Raw genomic sequence first — 18908 nt, 5'->3', positions numbered from 1 at the left:
TCTTTAAAGGCCCTATCTCAAATACAGTCACATTCTGAGACACTGAGGTTAAGACTTCAACATATGATTTGGGGACAGGGGACACAATTCAGCCCATAACATGTGGCCTCAGTTTTTCCTCTGTGTAATTCAATGCATTCAATCCATATTGAGTTTTTATCATGCTTGATTCAAGATATTCATGGACAAGTGAGACAGTCCCTGTCTCCCAGAGAGCTCAGCTTCGGAGGGTGGACAGACATTTCTAATGCATAGTGATAAGAGGGGAGAGAAAGGAGAGAGTCATGGGTTGGGGTTGGGTTGAGGATGGGAGAAGCCTCCTAGAAGAAGTGATGTTGGAGCTAGATTCTGAAGGCATGCATGCCAAAGCAGGGAAAGGGAGCGTTCTACACCCCAGAAGCGGGGAACGTAAAATACTATGATGGTGTGAAATGCAAGCACCAAAGCAACAATAGAGGCAGAGGTCACATCCCACAGTGTTGCGGGCCCAGAAGGAAGAACCTGGATTTATCCTGTAAGTGCTGAGAAACTGCTGAAGGAAATGTTGTGGGAAGATCCCCTTTGGCTGCAAGAGAGGGATGAGCTGAAGAGGAGGCAAGACCAGAGGCAACTGCAGTAGCCTAGAGGAGAAGAGATGAGGGTCAAGCCTCCTGTGGTGATGTGTGTGGTCAGAAGGGTTTAGAAGCCAGAAGGCAGATCAGCAGGACTGGTGGTATATTAGTCAGGGTTCTCTGGAGGGACAGAACTAATGGAATAGATATGGATACATAAAAGGGAGTTTATTAAGTATTAACTCACATGATCACAATGTCCCACAATAGGCCATCTGCAGGCTAAGGAGCAAGAAGAGCCAGTCCAAGTTCCAAAACTGAAGAATCTGGAGTCCAATGTTCAAGGGCAGGAAGCATCCAACACTGGAGAAAGATAGAGGCTGGGAGGCGAGGCCACTTGCTCTTTTCACATTTTTCTGCCTGTTTATAGTCTAGCCACACTGGCAGCTGATTAGATTGTACCCACAATTAAGGGCTGGTTAAGGATGGGTCTGTCTTTCCCAGCCCACTGACTCAAATGTTTATCTTCTTTGGCAACACTCTCACAGACACACCCAGAATCAATACTTTGTATCCTTCAATCCAATAAAGTTGACACTCAGTATTAACCATCACAAGTGGGGTATGGAATCAAGAGGGAGAAGGGGGAACCTAGGTTGACTGCCTGATTTCTGTTCTGGAGAACAGAAACCAACAGCCTCGACAAGAAGAGGGTTGGTGGCATGTTTAGTTTTGCTCATGATAAAAACAAATAATTATGCCAGGCACTATTCTAGGTGTTTCCCACCTACTGGCACCCAGCATCCCTATAAGATGGATAACTCTGTCAGTCCTGTTTTATAGATCAAGAAACAGGCCAAGAGTGTGGAGCTATATGACTGGCCCAAGGTCACACTACTAGTGAGTGGCAAAACTGGGATTAGAGCACAGGCCATTCAGCTCCTGAATATGTGATTTGAGCTAAGATTCCTCTCTGTCCCTTTTGCTAATCCAGAGCCTTGGAATTTCCAGGTAGAGCACTTTCTATCAAAATGAGAGTTTAAATAAGGCATAAACATTCTTTGAAGTGAAAAATAAGATAAGTGTACGAGCCAGAGGGATAAATGCAGACTGCAGAGAGAGTTCCAGCTGTGTAGAGGTGAAAACTGATGGGGCACAATTAGCAGGTCCTGACAAAGGGGCTTTGGTCACCAATACAGGGAGCTCCGGATGGAAGATGAACCCATGTTCAGTTCCTGGGAAGTAGTTAGCAGCTTTCTTCTTCCAGGCTGTACTTAGAGCCTGTATTAAACAGGAAAACCCTTCCCAAAAAGAGAATATAATTAGGCCTCTTTATAAACAAAGAAGTCTTTTGCATGTAAGGCTTTTTACTTTCCAAGTAAGTCTATCTAACTTTATCTTCCCAACAAAGCAGTGAGGATAAAATATCATGTGCCCCTTTGTAGGTTTAGAATTCCCCTGACTCAGTGCCATGGGATGAAAGTGGGAAGGGAATGACTACCAAACCTCCCACCAGGCCAGCGCTCAGTGGCTTCTCTCTGCCAAACAAATCACATGGAAATGCCTTGCCCTGGCCTCTGGGGTTCCCAGATATGGCCATGAATGGCTGCTCTGATCCAAGGGTCTTCTGCTGCTCCCTGCACGTGCCCCACCTGTAATTATAGTGATCTCTTGGAGTGATTGTGAGAATTAAGTCATTTAACATACATCAAAAAAAAATGTAATGCAATGCTGGCATTTGGGAAGTCCTACCATTGGGATAGGCAGGTCTCATTTCATTCTCTGCTGAGTGACCCCAGTGGATTTCTCTGCACACAGGATGTAACAATTGTATCAGCATGTGCACCTCCAGGCGGTGGCCGCAACCCTGTGACTCCCCGCTTCATCAGACACTTCAGCATGCTGTGCCTCCCAATGCCCTCAGAGCACAGTCTGAAACAGATTTTTCAGGTGAGTGTTGATTTTAACTTAGGAAAAAGGGAGAAAAGAAAACATTTGCTTCAAGGTTCCCATAATTGAAGTGGTGTCTTGTGTTTCCAGGGAGTCCATCCATCTCTTTCCTGAGCAGGGGTTCAGGAAATATGGACACCTGGAGAGTAGCTGGCAGGCATTTGCATCACTGCCTTCTGTGTTTGTTGGTCTCAGAGTTCTAGAAATGCAGAAAGATTGTGCAAACAAAACCCATTCCTTTAGAGAAGGCTGCATCTTAGATCCCTGCCACTTAGGATGCCACACACAGTTCTTAGCAGATCTCATCACTACCCAGTCCCTGCCTCTGTGCTCATCTAATTCCTAACCACCAGGTCTGTGTGTCCGCTTGCTACCAAACCTGACACCTGATATGACAGGGAGCTGAAGCTCAATACACCTAAAACAGAACTCATCTCCTCGGACTCCATCACTAAGAACAATAACCTATATTTCATCCACCTGTACTAACTTCCCTAACCAGCTGCTTCCTCATCCTTTATATGGGAAAATAAGAGTGCCTGCCCTGCAAGTGCTCAACAGATTGTGAGGCAGATTATTTTGAGTAGAACAAGGAGAGAATGTGAAGCAGCATGACTAAAGCCCCGCATTACCAACCTGCAAAGGTTGCTTAGAAAAGAGAGATTGTGAGTTGTGTCTTGGGGATGCTGAGAATTAACAGGGAGAAACAGAGCTTGGGAAAAGAAAGTGCTGGGTGAATGCAACTGCAGAGGCAGGAAATGGTAAGGTGGACACAAAGGTAGAATAAGACAGTTCAGGTGACTGGTCTGGAAAAGCTGATGACAGTGATGTAAACAGTAAGGCACAAGGATGTGGGAATTAAGTGAACCTCCATATTCACCAGTATCAGCTTCTTCTACTGGAAGCCCTCTCTCAAGAGGGACAGAGCCCTCATGTATACAGCCTTCAGTACATGGAAAGGAGTTTTCTGTTTGTATTGAAACAGCTTATATTTGTGGGAAATTGTTTTAATAAATTGAAGTAGTTCCAATAAACTGTTTAAGAGCTAATGCCAAAAGTATATATAAAAACTGCCACATTTTGAAAAACGTTGGAAGAGTGCTTTAGAAATTATGAAAGGGAGTGGATCCAAGATGGCCGAATAGGAACAGCTCTGGAGTGCAGTTCCCAGCAAGAACAAGGCAGAGCGTGAGTGGACACCACATTTACAAACGAGTTTTTACTGCCCACAGACCAGGAGACTCCTGGGTTTCCAGCATGGAAACAAGTTTCCAGCATGACTGTTTTCAGCTGGTGCAGCAGGTCTCTGCAAAAATACTCACGCAAATCTGGGTGGCCATTTTAACAGGCACCTGGAACACCTGTGAGACAGAGCTGCTCATTCTCTGAAAAAAAGGGGGCTGAAACAGGGAGCCAGGTGATCTGGCTTGGCAGTCCTCACCCATACAAAGACCAGCAATCTGAAATGCTCTGGATTGAGAGTTTTGCAGAAAGTGCAGCTGGACCCAGGATGCCAGCTCTGTGGGGAGAAGGGTGTCCACCATTGCCAAGGCAGTCTACACCACTACTCAGGAAGTCTGCCATTACTGAGGCAGTCCGCCATTACCAAGGCAGTCCAACACTACCAAGGGAGTCCGCCATGAACAAGGCAATCCACCATTACTGAGGCAGTCCACCATTACCAAGGCAGTCCACATTCCTGATGCAGACCCCCATTACCAAGGCAGTTTTGACTATACTTCTGTAAACAAACCCCATGAAAGTCCACACAGGAGCTGGGCAGAGCCCATGGCAGTTCAGCAATACCTCTGCTGGCAGATTGTGAATAGGCTACCTCCTCGCTGATGGCATCACTGAAAAAAGGCAGCAGCACATCAGAAAGTTACAAATAAAGCCCCACCTTCCCAGGACAGAACACCTGGGAACAAAGGCAGTTATGAGTTCCACTGCAGCAGATGTAAATGTACCTGCCCAGCAGCTCTGAATGGAACAATGGAGCTCCCAACTCAGCACATGAGCTCCTGTAAGAGACAGACTGTCTCCTCAAGCAGCTCCCTGACCCCCGTATATCCAGATAGACACCTCATAAAGGAGAGCTCAGGTTGACATCTGGCAGGTATCCTTCTAGGACGAAGATAGCAGAAGAGGAAACTGGCAGCAACTGGCAGGTGATCCCCAGGCAAGCAGGGTCTGGTGTGGCCCCCCAGCAGAGGGGCCTGACTGTTAGAAGGAAAACTAAAAAACAGTAAGAAATAAGTTCAACATTAACAAAAAGGATATCCACTCAGAGACCCCATCCAAAAGTCACCAACTACAAAGACCACAAGTAGATAGATCCACAAAGATGGGAAGAAACCAATGCAAAAAGGATGAAAACACCAAAAATCAAAACGCCTCTCCTCCTCCAAGGGATCACAGCTCCTCACCAGCAAGGGAACAAAGCTGGATGGAGAATGCATCTGATAAATTGACAGAAACAGGTTTCAGAAGGTGGATAATAACAAACTTCTCTGAGCTAAAAGAACATGTTCTAACCCAATGCAAAGAAACTAAGAACCTTAAAAAAAAGGTTTGACAAAATGCTAATGAGAATAAACAGCTTGGAGAAAAATATAAATGAATTAATGGAGCTGAAAAACACAACACGAGAATTTTGTGAAGCATAGACAAGTTTCAATAGCTGAGTTGATCAAGCAGAGGAAAGGATATCAGAGACTGAAGATCAACTCAATGAAATAAAATGAAAAGGCAAGAATAGAGAAAGGAAGAGTAAAAAGAAATGAACAAAGCCTCCAAGAAATATGGGATTATGTGAAAAGACCTAATCTATGTTTGATAGGTGTGCCTGAATGTGACAGAGAGAATGAATCCAAGCTGGAAAACACTCTTCAGGATATTATCCAGGACAACTTCCACAACCTAGCAAGGCAGGCCAACATTCAAAGCCAGGAAATACAGAGAACACCACAAAGATATTCCTCTAGAAGAGCAACCCCAAGGCAGATAATCGTCAGATTCATCAGCATTGAAATGAAGGAAAAAATGCTAAGGGTAGGCAGAGACAAGGGTCAGGTTACCCACAAAGGGATGCTCATCAGAGTGACAGTGGATCTCTCGGCAGAAACTGTATAAGCCAGAAGAGAGTAGGAGCCAATATTCAACGTCATGAAAGAAAAGAACTTTTCAACCTAGAATTTTATATCCAGGCAAACCAAGCTTCATATGTGAAGGAGAAATAAAATCCTTTATGAACAAGCAATTGCTGAGAGATTTCATCATGACGAGGCCTGCCTTAGAAAAACTCCTGAAAGAAGCACTAAACATAGAAAGGAACAACCAGTACCAGCCACTCCAAAAACGTACCAAATGGTAAAAAGCATTAACACAATAAAGAAACTGCATCAACTAATGGGCAAAACAACCAGCTAGCATCAAAATGTCAGGATCAAATTCACACATAACACTATTAACCTTAAATGTAAATGGGCCAATCAAAAGACACAGACTGGCAAATTGGATAAAAAGTCAAAACCCACTGGGGTGCTGTGTCCAGGAAACCCATCTCACATGCAAGGACATGCATAGGCTCAAAATAAAGGCATGGAGGAAGATTTACCAAGCAAATGGAGAGCAAAGAAAAGCAGGAGTCGCAATCCTAGTCTCTGATAAAATAGACTTTAAACCAACAAAGATCAAAAGAGATAAAGGAGGAAGTTACATCATGGTAAAAGGGTCAATGCAACAAGAAGAGCTAACAATTCTAAATATATACACACCCAATACAAGAGCATCCATTTACATAAAGGAAGTTCTTAATGACCTACACAGAGACTTAGACTCCCACACAATAATAGTGGGAGAATTTGACATTCCACTCTCAATATTAGACAGATCAAGAAGACAGAAAATTAACAAGGATATCCATGACTTGAACTCAGATCAGGACTAAGCAAACCTAATAGGCATCTACAGAACTCTCCATCCCAAATCCACAGAATATACATTCTTCTCAGCACCACATTGCACTTACTCTAAAATTGACCACATAAGTGGAAGTAAATTGCTCCTCAGCATATGCAAAAGAATGGATATCATAATAAACAGTCTCTCAGACCACAATGCAATCAAATTAGAACTCAGGATTAAGAACTAACTCAGAACTGCATAACTTTATGGAAACTGAAAACTAGCTCTTGAATGTTGACTGAATAAACAATGAAATGAAGGCAGAAATAAAGATGTACTTCAAAATCAACAAGAACAAAGACACAATGTACCAGAATCTTGGAGACACATTTAAAGCAGTATCCAGAGGAAAATATTTACCAATAAATGACCACATGAGAAGCAAGGAAAGATCTAAAATAGATACCCTATCATCAGAATGAAAGAGCTAGAGGGGAAAGATCAAAAAACTCAAAAGCTAGCAGAAGACAAGAAATAACCAAGATCAGAGCAGAACTAAAGGAGATAGAGATACAAAAAGTTCAAAAAAATCAATAAATCCAGTTGCTCGTTTTTTGAAAAAATCAACAAAATAGACTGCTAGCCAGATTAATAAAAGAGAGAAGAATCAAATAGATACAATAAAAAATGATAAAGGGGATATCACCACTGAGTCCACAGAAATACAAACTACCATCAGAGATTACTACAAACAACTCTATGCACATAAACCAGTAAACCTGAAAGAAATGGAAAAATTCCTGGACATTTGCATCCTCCCAAGCCTAAACCAGGGAGAAGATGAAACCCTGAATAGACCAATAACAACGGCTGAAGTTGAGGCAGCAATTAATAGCCTACCAACCAAAAACACCCCAGGTCCAAATGGGTTCACAGCCAAATTCTACCAGACATACAAAGAGGAGCTGGTACCACTCCTTCTGAAACTCTTCCAAACAATCCAAAAAGAGGGAATCCTTCCCAAATCATTTTATGAGACCAACATCATCCTGATACCAAAACCCGGCAGAGACTCAACAAGAAAAGAAAACTTCAGGCCAATATTCATGATGAACACAGATGCAAAAATCTTCAATAAAACACTGGCAAACCAATTGCAACAGCACATCAAAAAGCTTATCCATCACAATCAAGTAGGCTTCATCCCAGGGATGCAAGGCTGGTTCAACATACACAAAACTATAAACATAATCCACCACATAAACAGAACCAAAGACAAAAACCACATGATTATCTCAACGGATGCAGAGAAGGCCTTTGACAAAATTCAACAGCGCTTTATGCTAAAAACTCCCAATAAACGGAGGTATCAATGGAACGTATCTCAAAATAATAAAAGGTATTTATGACAAACACACAGCCAATATCATACTGCATGGGCAAAAACTGGAAGCATTCACTTTGAAATCTGGCACTAGAAAAGGATGCCTCTCACCACTCCTTTTCAATATAGTATTTGGACATTCAAGCGGGAGCAATCAGGCAAGAAAAAGAAATAAAGAGTATTCAGTTAGGAAAGGAGGAAGTCAGACTATCTCCATCTGCAGGCAACACGATTGTGTATTTAGAAGACCTCAATGTCTCAGCCCAAAATCTCCTTAAACTGATAACTTCAGCAAAGTCTCGGGATACAAAATCAATGAGCAGAAATCACAAGCATTCCTATACACTAATAACAGACTAAAAGAGAGCCAAATCAAGAATGTACGGGCATTCATAATTGCTACAAAGAGAATAGCCTAGAAATACAACTAACAAAGGATGTGAAGCACCTCTTCAGGGAAAACTACAAACCAGTGCTGAGGGAAATAAGAGAGGACACAAACAGAAGGAAAATGTTATGGTTAGGAAGAATCAATATTATGAAAATGGCCATACTGCCCAAAGTAATTTATAGATTCAATGCTATCCACATCAAGCTACCTACGACCCTCTTCAAAGATCTGGAAATAACCACCTTGAACTTCATATGGAACCAAAAGAGAGCCTGAATAGCCAAGACAATTCTAAGCAGAAAGAACAAAGCTGGAGGCATCACGCTCCCTGACTTCAAACTATACTACAAGGCTACAGTAATCAAAACAGCATAGTACTGGTACCAAAACAGAGATATAGACCAATGGAACAGAACAGAGGCCTCAGGGGCAATGCCACACATCTATAGCCATCTAATCTTTGACAAACCTGACAATAACAAGCAATGGGGAAAGGATTCCCTGTTTAAGAAATAGTGTTGGGAAAACTGGCTAGTGATGTGCAGAAAGCAAAAACTGGATGCCTTCCTGACACCTTACACTAAAATTAACTCCAGATGGATTAAAGACTTAAACATAAGACCTAACACAATAAAAACCCGAGAAGAAAATCTAGACAAAATCATTCAGGTCATAGGCATAGGCAAGAACTTCATGACTAAAACACCAAAAGCATTGGCAACAAAAGCCAAAATAGACAAATGGGGGGGGGTCTAATTAAATTTCAGAGCTTCTGTACAGCAAAAGAAACAATCATTAGAGTGAACCAGCAACCAACAGGATGGGAAAAAATTTTTGCAATCTACCCATCTGACAAAGGGCTAATATCCAGAATCTACAAAGAACTAAAACAGATTTACAAGAAAAAGAAACAAATAAACCCATTCAAAAGTGGTCAAAGGATATGAACAGACATGTTTCAAAAGAAGGCATTTATGAGGCCAACATCGCTGGTTATTAGAGAAATGAAAATCAAAACCACATTGAGATACCATCTCATGCCAGTTAGAATGGCAATCATTAAAAAATCTGGGGACAACAGATTCTGGAGAGGATGTGGAGAAATAGAAACACTTTTACACTGTTGGGGGGAGTGTAAATTAGTTCAACCATTGTGGAAGACAGTGTGGCGATTCTTCAAGGACCTAGAGATAGAAATTCCATTTGACCCAGCAATCCCATTACTGGGTATATATCCAAAGGATTATAAATCATTCTATTATAAAGACACATGCACACATATGTTTATTGTAGCACTGTTTATAATAGCAAAGACTTGGAACCAAGCCAAATGCCCATCAATGATAGACTGGACAGGGAAAAATGTGGCACATATACACCATAGAATACTATGCAACCATAAAAAATGATGAGTTCATGTCCGTTGTAGGGACATGGATGAACCTGGAAACCATCATTCTCAGCAGACTCACCCAAGAACGGAAAATCAAACACCACATGTTCTAACTCACAGGCGGGTGTTGAACAGTGAGAACACATGAACACAGGGAGGGGAGCATCACACACTGGGGTCTGTTAGGGGTGACTAGGGGAGGGACAGTAGGGGGTAGGGAGTTGGGAAGGGATACTATGGGGAGAAATGCCAGATATAGGTGACGGGGTGATGGAGGCAGCAAACCATATTGCCATATGTGTACCTATGCAATAATCCTGCATGATCTGCACATGTACCCCAGAACCTAAAGTGCACTATATATATATGAAAATTGAAAGGATGGGAGCTTAGCTCCTATAATTAAACACTAGAATATGGAACGATACATATCCGGAACCACCAAAGCCATTAGAAGGGTTGTCTAAGCCCCTGCACACTTTCTTTGAGAACTTTTATATTTATATTTTGAAGTTTGAAGTGAGTGATTCCCACCCACACCACAGATACATTGTAATGTGATGAGTGGTGAGGGGTGTCTCAAGTCACTTATGTCTGGTTAGAAGAGACTGAATTTGTAAATTATTTCATTTTTTTACTAAGTTAAAGCAAATTCAGGGTTATGACTGCAAAAATGTCATTCTTAATCATTCCAAAATGGAATTATATCCATTTGTGAGTGGGAAGAATACAGTGAAGTCTGGGCCACTGAGAAAGACACGGTCCCCAACTCTCAACCTCCTGTGGGATTATCATGTCCATGGAAATGTGTCACACATGCGAACATCATCCAGCAAGCATATCACAGCTGAAAACTGACTGATAGGGCTGATGCTTCCCCCTGTAACTTTTACAGGTTTATGTTTAAAACTCACACTAGCTATAAGAGGAAATGTAAATGAAATGTGGCAAAACTGAGAGATTCTGGAGGCTACCGGGTTGGACTGAATTCAGGTGGGAAAGCATATTGCTCTCATTACAACCGGCAGGGTATTTTGCCTGTAGAAAAAAATAAACTTGCTGTAGCCCTGTGTATCTCAAACTTCATTTTTCATCACAACCCACCTAAGCAGGACCCAAGAATTCATCACCCATCTACCCTGTGTCCTTCATTACTGTTTGGAGGAGAAAGAACTGGGGATAATCTAGAACTGAAGAAGAGCAAAATCAATAAGTTAAATTTATTGTTAGCAACATATATAAAGAGATTTACTTACACTATGTAAAAGAAGTCTGTGTGTCTAAATAGTACATGTATATTACAGATGATGTTTTAATAACCTATTAGTGTTAATACAATTAGTTCTATCACTGTGCTTTCTTTGATAGTCTGTTACAAATTAGTTAAACAGTGCATATATGCAGTACCACTAATGCCCAGTCATGGTTTGCACAGCTAGAATATGTATATTATAAGTGACTCTTTCTTGAACTACAGTTCATACAAACCTGAGTGTTTACTTATTGGAAATTTATGTGCTGAAATATGCATCACTATACAATCTAAAGGTAAACTGAACAGCATACAACCAGGTAAATTAAATTTAATGAAATTTCTAATTAGAAAGCTGTAACAGCAGTAATTGAAAACCATGATGAGCTCCATAAACTACTGATAATGTGCTTATGTCAAAGAATACCTCCCCCAAAACTGAGAAATCTGGCTATATCTTCTGTACATATGCCTAGTAAGAGTTTTGCAAAATTACCAAACAGATCGTGTAAGCCAGACCCTTAAGTAGAATGCCAGGTTGTGATTCTCAGTAAATTCTATAATGAGATGTTAATTTTAATTTATGAATACCAATTTAGTAGCCTTTAATTCGTTCATTAAACAGTTGGGTGCCTTCTATGTGCCTGACATTGGTGTATCATCCCTGTCCTCATGGATCTTCTTCCAGGGACACAGATAATGAATAGATGAATGAGATATCTAGATATAGACACAGTTACTCATGTATGTATTAGAAACTGTATTTGTATTTGTGTCATGGAGAACGGAAGGCTGGAACTTTTTACATACATATATATATAAATAAAATTATCAGCTCGTCTGTTCTCCACCACACACATACAACTGGACAGATTTCAAATTTAAAGATTGGTTTTGGGAAGGTCCTACACAAAATACAAACCATGTGGAGTATGTTAAACTCATGTTGGGGTACCAGCAGGGGGGTAACTAAAAAGATCATCCTCACAAGTTAAAGCAAATATTAAACAGGAGGCCCACTGAAAACAAATACTCAGGCTTATTTCAAAGGATCTCATATTTGACACCAAATCTGAAGTCACAACTCCAGATTGGACTAACTTGCAAACATTAATATGCATTCTGGTGGCTTCTTTCATGAGTTACTCCAGGGTTAATGGTGATAAGAATTTATCTATTTAAAAAACAATAATGATTTTCCAAGCACTTGAGAGTCAACAACTAGCTAATAAATATATATGTTCAAGTTGTGATGTTATGGATGAGAAGATCAAAAAGACTGATGGGAGGACTTGTTTTAGATTGAGTGGCAAGGAAAGGCCTCTCTGGAGAGACGACATGTAACCTAAAACGTGAATGATGAAAAGGCACCTGCCAATCAGAGAGGGGTGGGCACAGGGAGAGGCAAGCAGCAGTGAAGGGGCCTGAGCTGGGAAGGAGCAGGGGTGTTCAGGCTACTGTGGCAGGGACATAGGGATCAATGAAGGGAGGGGTAAAGTGAGGGAGTTGGAGGAAGGGTAAACCAGCAGGGAGACCAGGATGGAAGTGGAGAGGCCAGAGTGAAGGAGAGAGAGGAGAAGCTCAGATAAAAAAGAGTGGGGCCCAGAATGGGATGATGTCCAGGGAAACAGAGGGAAGAAAACAGACCCAAGAAATGTGTTCAAGATTGATTGTATGGTACAGAGAATGGGAGGTGTCTAAAGAGACTTCCAAGCTCCTGATCTGAACTTAGGAAGGAATAGCCAGCTACTGAGATGGGGAAGCTGAGGTGTGGTGGAGTTCACTATTGCACGTAAGTCACACTTAAAATATACATGAAGATGAAAGTCTATGAGAGTGGTGGTCATTCATCCACAAAAGTGAGAGAGAGGGTTTTCATTCATTTCCAATTGAATTTGTGCCCTTCCTGAAGACCCCTTGGACTCACCTCAAGCAGAGATCTAAACTTGAGAGTACATTCATGTAAATTCACTAGTCATATATGAATGCCACTCAGGCATCACAAAACAATCACAGAAGACAAGAGTGAGCACATGCTTGAGAATGTTTTCTGAAATGAGAAGAGCTTTGATACCAGAAACCTTTAGGTTGGAATTTGACTTTCTATCTATTATTAGAAAATATATCATCTAGAGTATTTAAAAGGTAGATATTTAAATACTAAATAAATGTAATCCTCTCATATTATGCTTCTGGTTCTAGGCCATCTTAAATGGCTTCCTGAGTGATTTTCCTCCAGCTGTAAAACAAACTGCATCAAGCATTGTAGAAGCCTCAGTTGAGATTTATAACAGAATGAGTGTTGACCTCCTGCCAACACCTGCCAAGTCCCATTACATCTTTAACTTGAGGGACTTATCCAAATGTGTGCAAGGTACTGTACTGAACCCTTGTTTTCTGATCTTCACCCTCCCTTTTTTTCCATTGGCCTCCAAATCTCTCAGTGACATTGTATGCATGTAGGTGTCTATGACTCACCTGGAAATCACATCACCTGTCCCTGTTCAGGCTGAGTACTTTACAACTATTTCACATGGCCAACACCACCTCCCATTTCTCACTCCCAGCTGATTGCTCTCTTTCACTAAAAAAAAAAAGTAGAAGCAATTGGACCAGAGCTGCTTCATCTTCTAAATCTCCCAGACAACTTGTATCTTCCTTCCCTGTGCTGAGCTGCCCCTGCATCTATCAGTGCCAATGGTACTTCTAGCACCAAACCCCATCCCCTCCTGTCTACTCAAGGATTGTGCTCTCATAATTCCCACTTCTCATTTTCAATGTTGCCTTTTTCATTGGATCATGCCTAACAGCATAGAAAGCCACTATCATACCTCCCATCTTAAAAAACAATCATTTTTTTTCAGTCCCATATTCCCTGATGGTACCCCTCCCATTTCTCTGCTCTAAGTGGGACGGGGAGGAGATACCATTCTGTTCCACTTACTCCCTCTGGTTCTCCTTTTAATATATGTCAGTCAAAGTCTGATACCTGACACTGCACTAAACTGTTTTTCCTGAGTCCCATCTCTGTCTGCTCAGATCCCCTGGTTAGCTCTCGGCAGCACCTTAACCTCACAAAAGTGTCCACACAACTTGCCCCTCCCTACCTTCTCCAGTGGCCCAGGGAAGGCTCCCCAGGTGTCCTCCCTCACTGCCTGCTGTCACTCAGTCTGTTTTGATAGCTGCTCCTCCTCTTCCCTACCTCAAAATGTTGGGGCCACAGGGCTTGATCTTCAGATCTACACACATATTCCCTCAGTAATTTGGGCCAATTCTATAGCGTCAACATCAAACACCAGCTACTCGGAGATGGCACTGGAGTGCCTGCCTCCAGCTCCCACCTCTCCTCTAAGTGTCTGATTGCATAGCCAGCTTCCTTCTCAGAGTGCTCCCTCAGGCATCCGGCTGGCCCGCGAAACTTGGCATGTCAAAATTGAATTTTAGCTTTTCCCTTCTACCCTGGCCATGTGTACATACCCCATACCCAGAGGAGACTACCAACAGTTGATCTGACCAGGAGCTGAGAAAACCCTTATGCACTCCACGAGCAATCCTGACAGCTTTATTTTCAGAATATACCCCAAATCTAATCACTTCTCACCACTCTATCCACTACACCTCCAACCTCCTCTCTAATCTCCTGCTTCCAGTTGTCCATTTACCCTGTTCAGAGGGACTCAGAGGCTGCTTCCAGCACCTGCCTGTGTTGAGTCTCTGTGCGATCTGGATCCAGGTTTCCTCTCCCTTTCATTGCCTACCACTTTCCTCCTTGCTACTGCCACCTCCTTGCCATTCCTGAAATTGGGCCTGCCCAGGGACCTCTGTATATCACTTGGAATGCTCTGACACCAGATACCCATGTGGCTCACTCTCCCTGCTCAAATGTCACCTCCTCAGCAAAATTTTCCCATGTCCCTTCATAGCTCCTATTACCTGAAATCATATCACACATATTTCTCTGCATATATATGTGTTTATGTATCTGACTCTTTGACTAAGACAGCTTCCCAAGGGCTGTATGTATTTCACATGGCCAACTGCATCCCAGTGCCTAACTAGGCCTAGAATGAATATCTAGATGAATAAGCAAATCTCCCTTGATTTTGTATAAAAGGACACTAACTCTTAGTTGCTCCATGATCTGCTTCACCCCTGACTCCCCAGTCAGTTCCCTTTGTTCTACACCACTCTTTTTTGTTTGTTTGTTTGTTTTTTGTGAGATAGAATTTTGCTCTTGTTGCCCAGGCTGGAGTGCAGTAGTGCGATCTTGGCTCACCGCAACCTCTGCCTCCTGGGTTCAAGCAATTCTCCAGCCTCAGCCTCCCGAGTAGCTGAGACTACAGGTGCATGCCCCCATGCCCGGCTAATTTTTGTAATTTTAGTAGAGATGGGATTTTGCCATGTTGGCCAGGCTGGGTTTTGAACTCCTGACCTCAGGTGATCCACCCGCCTCAGCCTCCCAAAGTGCTGGGATTACAGGCCACTGTGCCCAGCCAATATTTTTTTTTCCCTAAAAAGAGTCTAACTAACATTTATAAGTTTGTTTTTAGTATCTGCAAAGTAGCCAAAGCAAAAGCTATGGAGTGCTTTTGTGTGAAGCCGAAGCAATGATTGGCCTCTTTGAAAGCCAGCCCTCCTTCTTGTCTTCCTCACAATCTAAGTCATTACCTGTTGTGCCTTAAGTCTGCGAATGAACTAGAAGATGCTGGCCCATGGCAGGAGCTTAGGCATAAAGAACCCTGCAGACTCCTCCTGCTCCTCCCTAATGCACAGCTCTCACACAGGTTCCTGATCTTCCCAACTCCCATGTGAAGGCTCTGTGACTCTTTCTTTTTCTTCCTCCTTCAAGAGCCTGAAGGACTCTTGAAGCTGGCACACCATCCATGCCACAAGATGGCACAATAATTTGTTTGCCTCTTCCTCCACTGAAATCTTACCCTCTTATACTAGCAGTTTAGTCCTGTGATTCATGAACTCAATTTTCCTAGAAAAAGTTAGAATATGGCTTGCTTTCATGAACTGCTTTAGACTCACTTCCTGATCCTCAGACATAGTCTAATCTAGTCATTTATTTATTATTCTTCCCCATTGCCTTTCTATTCCTATTTTTAAGATAATTTTTGAGCTTCAAAATTCAAGACTTTATCTCTGAAATTACTCGTCATAAAATACCCAGGAAATTCCAGTGTTGAATCTCTTTCTCCTTGTCCCCACATTTCATCCAAAAGTGCTAGAAATTTCCTTATTTCTACAAATATTAACTGAAAATAATAAAACTTCAAGCATTTCAAGAAACATATATGTCAAACACACACACAGACATAAATGTGAGATGCAAAAAAAAAGGTAGCATCATTATCTGTAGAAATACCCTAGTATTCCAAAGCAACATGAGCAGTACCATGCTATGTGGTACTCCCTGCTGAGTGTGCCCATGTGTGCAGTAGACACTGTCCCTGCCCCTGTTTACAGTGTGAGGAGCCCCATATTGGTGGTCCCTATGAATAGGGACCATTTTCAGGAATTCCTGTACATCGATGCTTTGATTGTAACTTGAAATCATTAGATCTGTGTTTGCAATAACAATTAACATTAATGAAATGAGTACTCAGAATGATCTTAGTAGAAGCCAGAAGGTCCAGGGCATTTGGTAAGAACTGAACATTGGGGAAGAAAGACAGAGAAATGGGAGATTCAGAAACAGTATAAGCATTGGGAGGGGGAAGTTTGCAAGATAAGTAAATATATATACTTTAGAATATTTTAAAGTAATGTGAGACTCTTCATTTAACACATTGCAACCTATGCAATAATGAGATGAACCTTGCTTATATTGTGAAGTTTGACCACTTAAAATACTCAGTTAAAGAAACATCACAAAACAGGGGAAAAAATGTTTTTGTCAAATAATGTGTCCCAGTTTTGTTATCAAAAAACAAGGTCACTATTAGTATATGTATATATCTACTAGGGAAGCATTCATTTTTGGCAATATAGGGATAAAGTTGTACTTCAGGATTTCCTAATTCAACTATTATTAGAGATTCCAAAAATGTAGAATTTTTCTTTTTTTTTTTCTTTTTCTGAAAAACAGGTATCCTCCAATGTGATTCAGGAACAATAAGAGAAGAAATTCAGATATTTAGACTCTTTTGCCACGAGTGCCAAAGAGTCTTCCATGATCGCTTGATTAATAATGAAGATAAGCACTATTTCCATGTTATTCTGACAGAAATGGCCAGTAAATATGAATCTTTATTGAGCTATTTTTTTATTTGAGTAGAAAAGCAATTTGGTTTCTACAAAGTAATCACAAAATGAATTTTCCTTATTTATGAGTAAAAATTATTTGATGGTTCAAATATTTAAAATATATGAAATATTATGTAATATTATAAAATAATTTTATTAATATTCAGGAAGGGTCTGCCAGGCATGATGGCTCATGCCTATAATCCCAGCACTTTGGGTGGCTGGGTGGGTGGATCTCTTGGGCTCAGGAGTTTGAGACCAGCCTGGGCAACAAGGCAAAACCCCATCTCTACTAAAAATACAAAAATAAATAAATAAATTCAGGAAGCATTAATATTTTAATTCATTATGAAGTTTTAAGTAGAGGAAAGTAGGAGAAACAGTATTTGTCTAATAAGAAGTCAAGATAATTCTAAAGTACTTCTTATTTCTTATGTAAGTGTCCAATATTCATTATTTAAGAAATGTTTTAAATTATTCGTTAAGTATCGTTACTCTTAAACTTGGGAGATTATCAGCCAAACTAAAGTGGCATGGTGTTAACACAGTATTCTCTTAGTTTTTATATGTATTAATTAAGTCTTCTAAGTAAAGTAGCAGCTATTATTCTATATGTTTTATCACTAAAATATTGCATTCAAGATTATCACTACATTAAAAACTTGATTTTGTTCTTTAAATAGATAAACATTTTGGAATTGCAATTGGCCTGGAATATTTTTTGAATAAGCCCATCATATTTGGAGATTTCATTAAGGCAAGTATGTTAGACTGACTTGACCTCATTTGAAAATTATAAAGCAGTTACTATTTCCAATGCAAATTCATATTCTACAAAAACTTTACCTGTGTGAAGAGTTAAGATCTAGGCCAGATGTCAGCCAACTCTTATCTGCCTACCACCTATTTTTGTAAACAAAATTCTCTGGAACACAGCCACGACCAATGGTTGCTTTTGCTCTACAACAGCAGAGGGCAGTAATAGTGGCAAAGACCATATGACTTGCAAAGCCTAAACTATTTACTATCTGGCCCTTTACAGAAGAAGTTTGCTGACTCCTGATCTGATTACAATTCATTTTGGAAACACTTCGAATCAGAGAGCCCCGGTATTCAATTTGGGAGAGAGCAGAGAGGTCTAGTCTCTTAACTCAGGAATTCCCCCTTTTTATACTCTACATAGTGAAGCTACTTGGTTAAGAGAATTGTCCTCTTCATTTCAGGGTAACTCTAATTAGTAGCAAATTTGTTATCATATTTAACTTCCTTTGTATTCCCTTACGAGTTCCTCAAGCCTGTCTCCGCAATACTACCTACCTGATTTTTACCCTTTAAACCTAATTTTACGTTCTGGTAATTTTTACCCTCTAGATCTGCCTAGAAGAAATCTGCTATCTCACTACCCTACCTACATTGGCAGATAACCATGTTGTTTTACTAAAGTGCCCTTGTTCAAGTAAAACATTCCTAGTGTCTCCAAGCGGGCAGAGACCACATCTGTTTTTGTTCATCTTAAGTTCCCAGGTTCCTGCACAGAGGTACATAGCAGGCTCTCAATCAATGCCAACGCATAAAGGAACTCGTCTTTATATTATATGTATACAGTACCTCACTGCTCTGGTAACTCCACTCTAGATAAGTGTTACACCTGACAAATAAAAAAGATAAACTGTGTATTTTTGTAAAGTATATATTTATATTTATTATTTAAAGTCTGGTCCAAAGTTTGTTTCCCAAAATTATTTTCCTGTGTGTTTCTAGTTATTGTATTATCAGATGAGGGAATAAACAGAAAGGAACAGCTAGACTCTTCTTGCATTGCCTATGTG

At 40.9% G+C, this 18908-nt stretch overlaps 1 protein-coding gene across 14 annotated transcripts in view; it reads left to right on the top strand.

Annotated features, from left to right (window-relative positions):
* The window catches only part of DNAH6 (dynein axonemal heavy chain 6), a 411305-nt gene that overhangs the window by 222796 nt on the left and 169601 nt on the right, over positions 1 to 18908 (top strand). For 13 of the 14 annotated variants that reach the window (XR_013526431.1, XM_002807522.6, XM_035272122.3 and 10 more), the window contains 4 exons: positions 2370 to 2501; positions 13030 to 13201; positions 16922 to 17068; positions 17763 to 17836. Coding sequence is in view for 13 of the 14 variants with exons in the window: in XM_002807522.6 (XP_002807568.3) it covers positions 2370 to 2501; positions 13030 to 13201; positions 16922 to 17068; positions 17763 to 17836 (525 nt within the window). In the remaining variant the exon portion in view is untranslated. The remainder of the gene's footprint in view (positions 1 to 2369; positions 2502 to 13029; positions 13202 to 16921; positions 17069 to 17762; positions 17837 to 18908) is intronic. The other variant, XM_035272125.3, reaches the window with a different exon arrangement.

This window comes from Callithrix jacchus, chromosome 14 (genome assembly GCF_049354715.1).
Source record: "Callithrix jacchus isolate 240 chromosome 14, calJac240_pri, whole genome shotgun sequence".
Lineage (NCBI taxonomy): Eukaryota > Metazoa > Chordata > Mammalia > Primates > Cebidae > Callithrix > Callithrix jacchus.
This window is presented reverse-complemented; position numbering and strand designations above follow the sequence as displayed.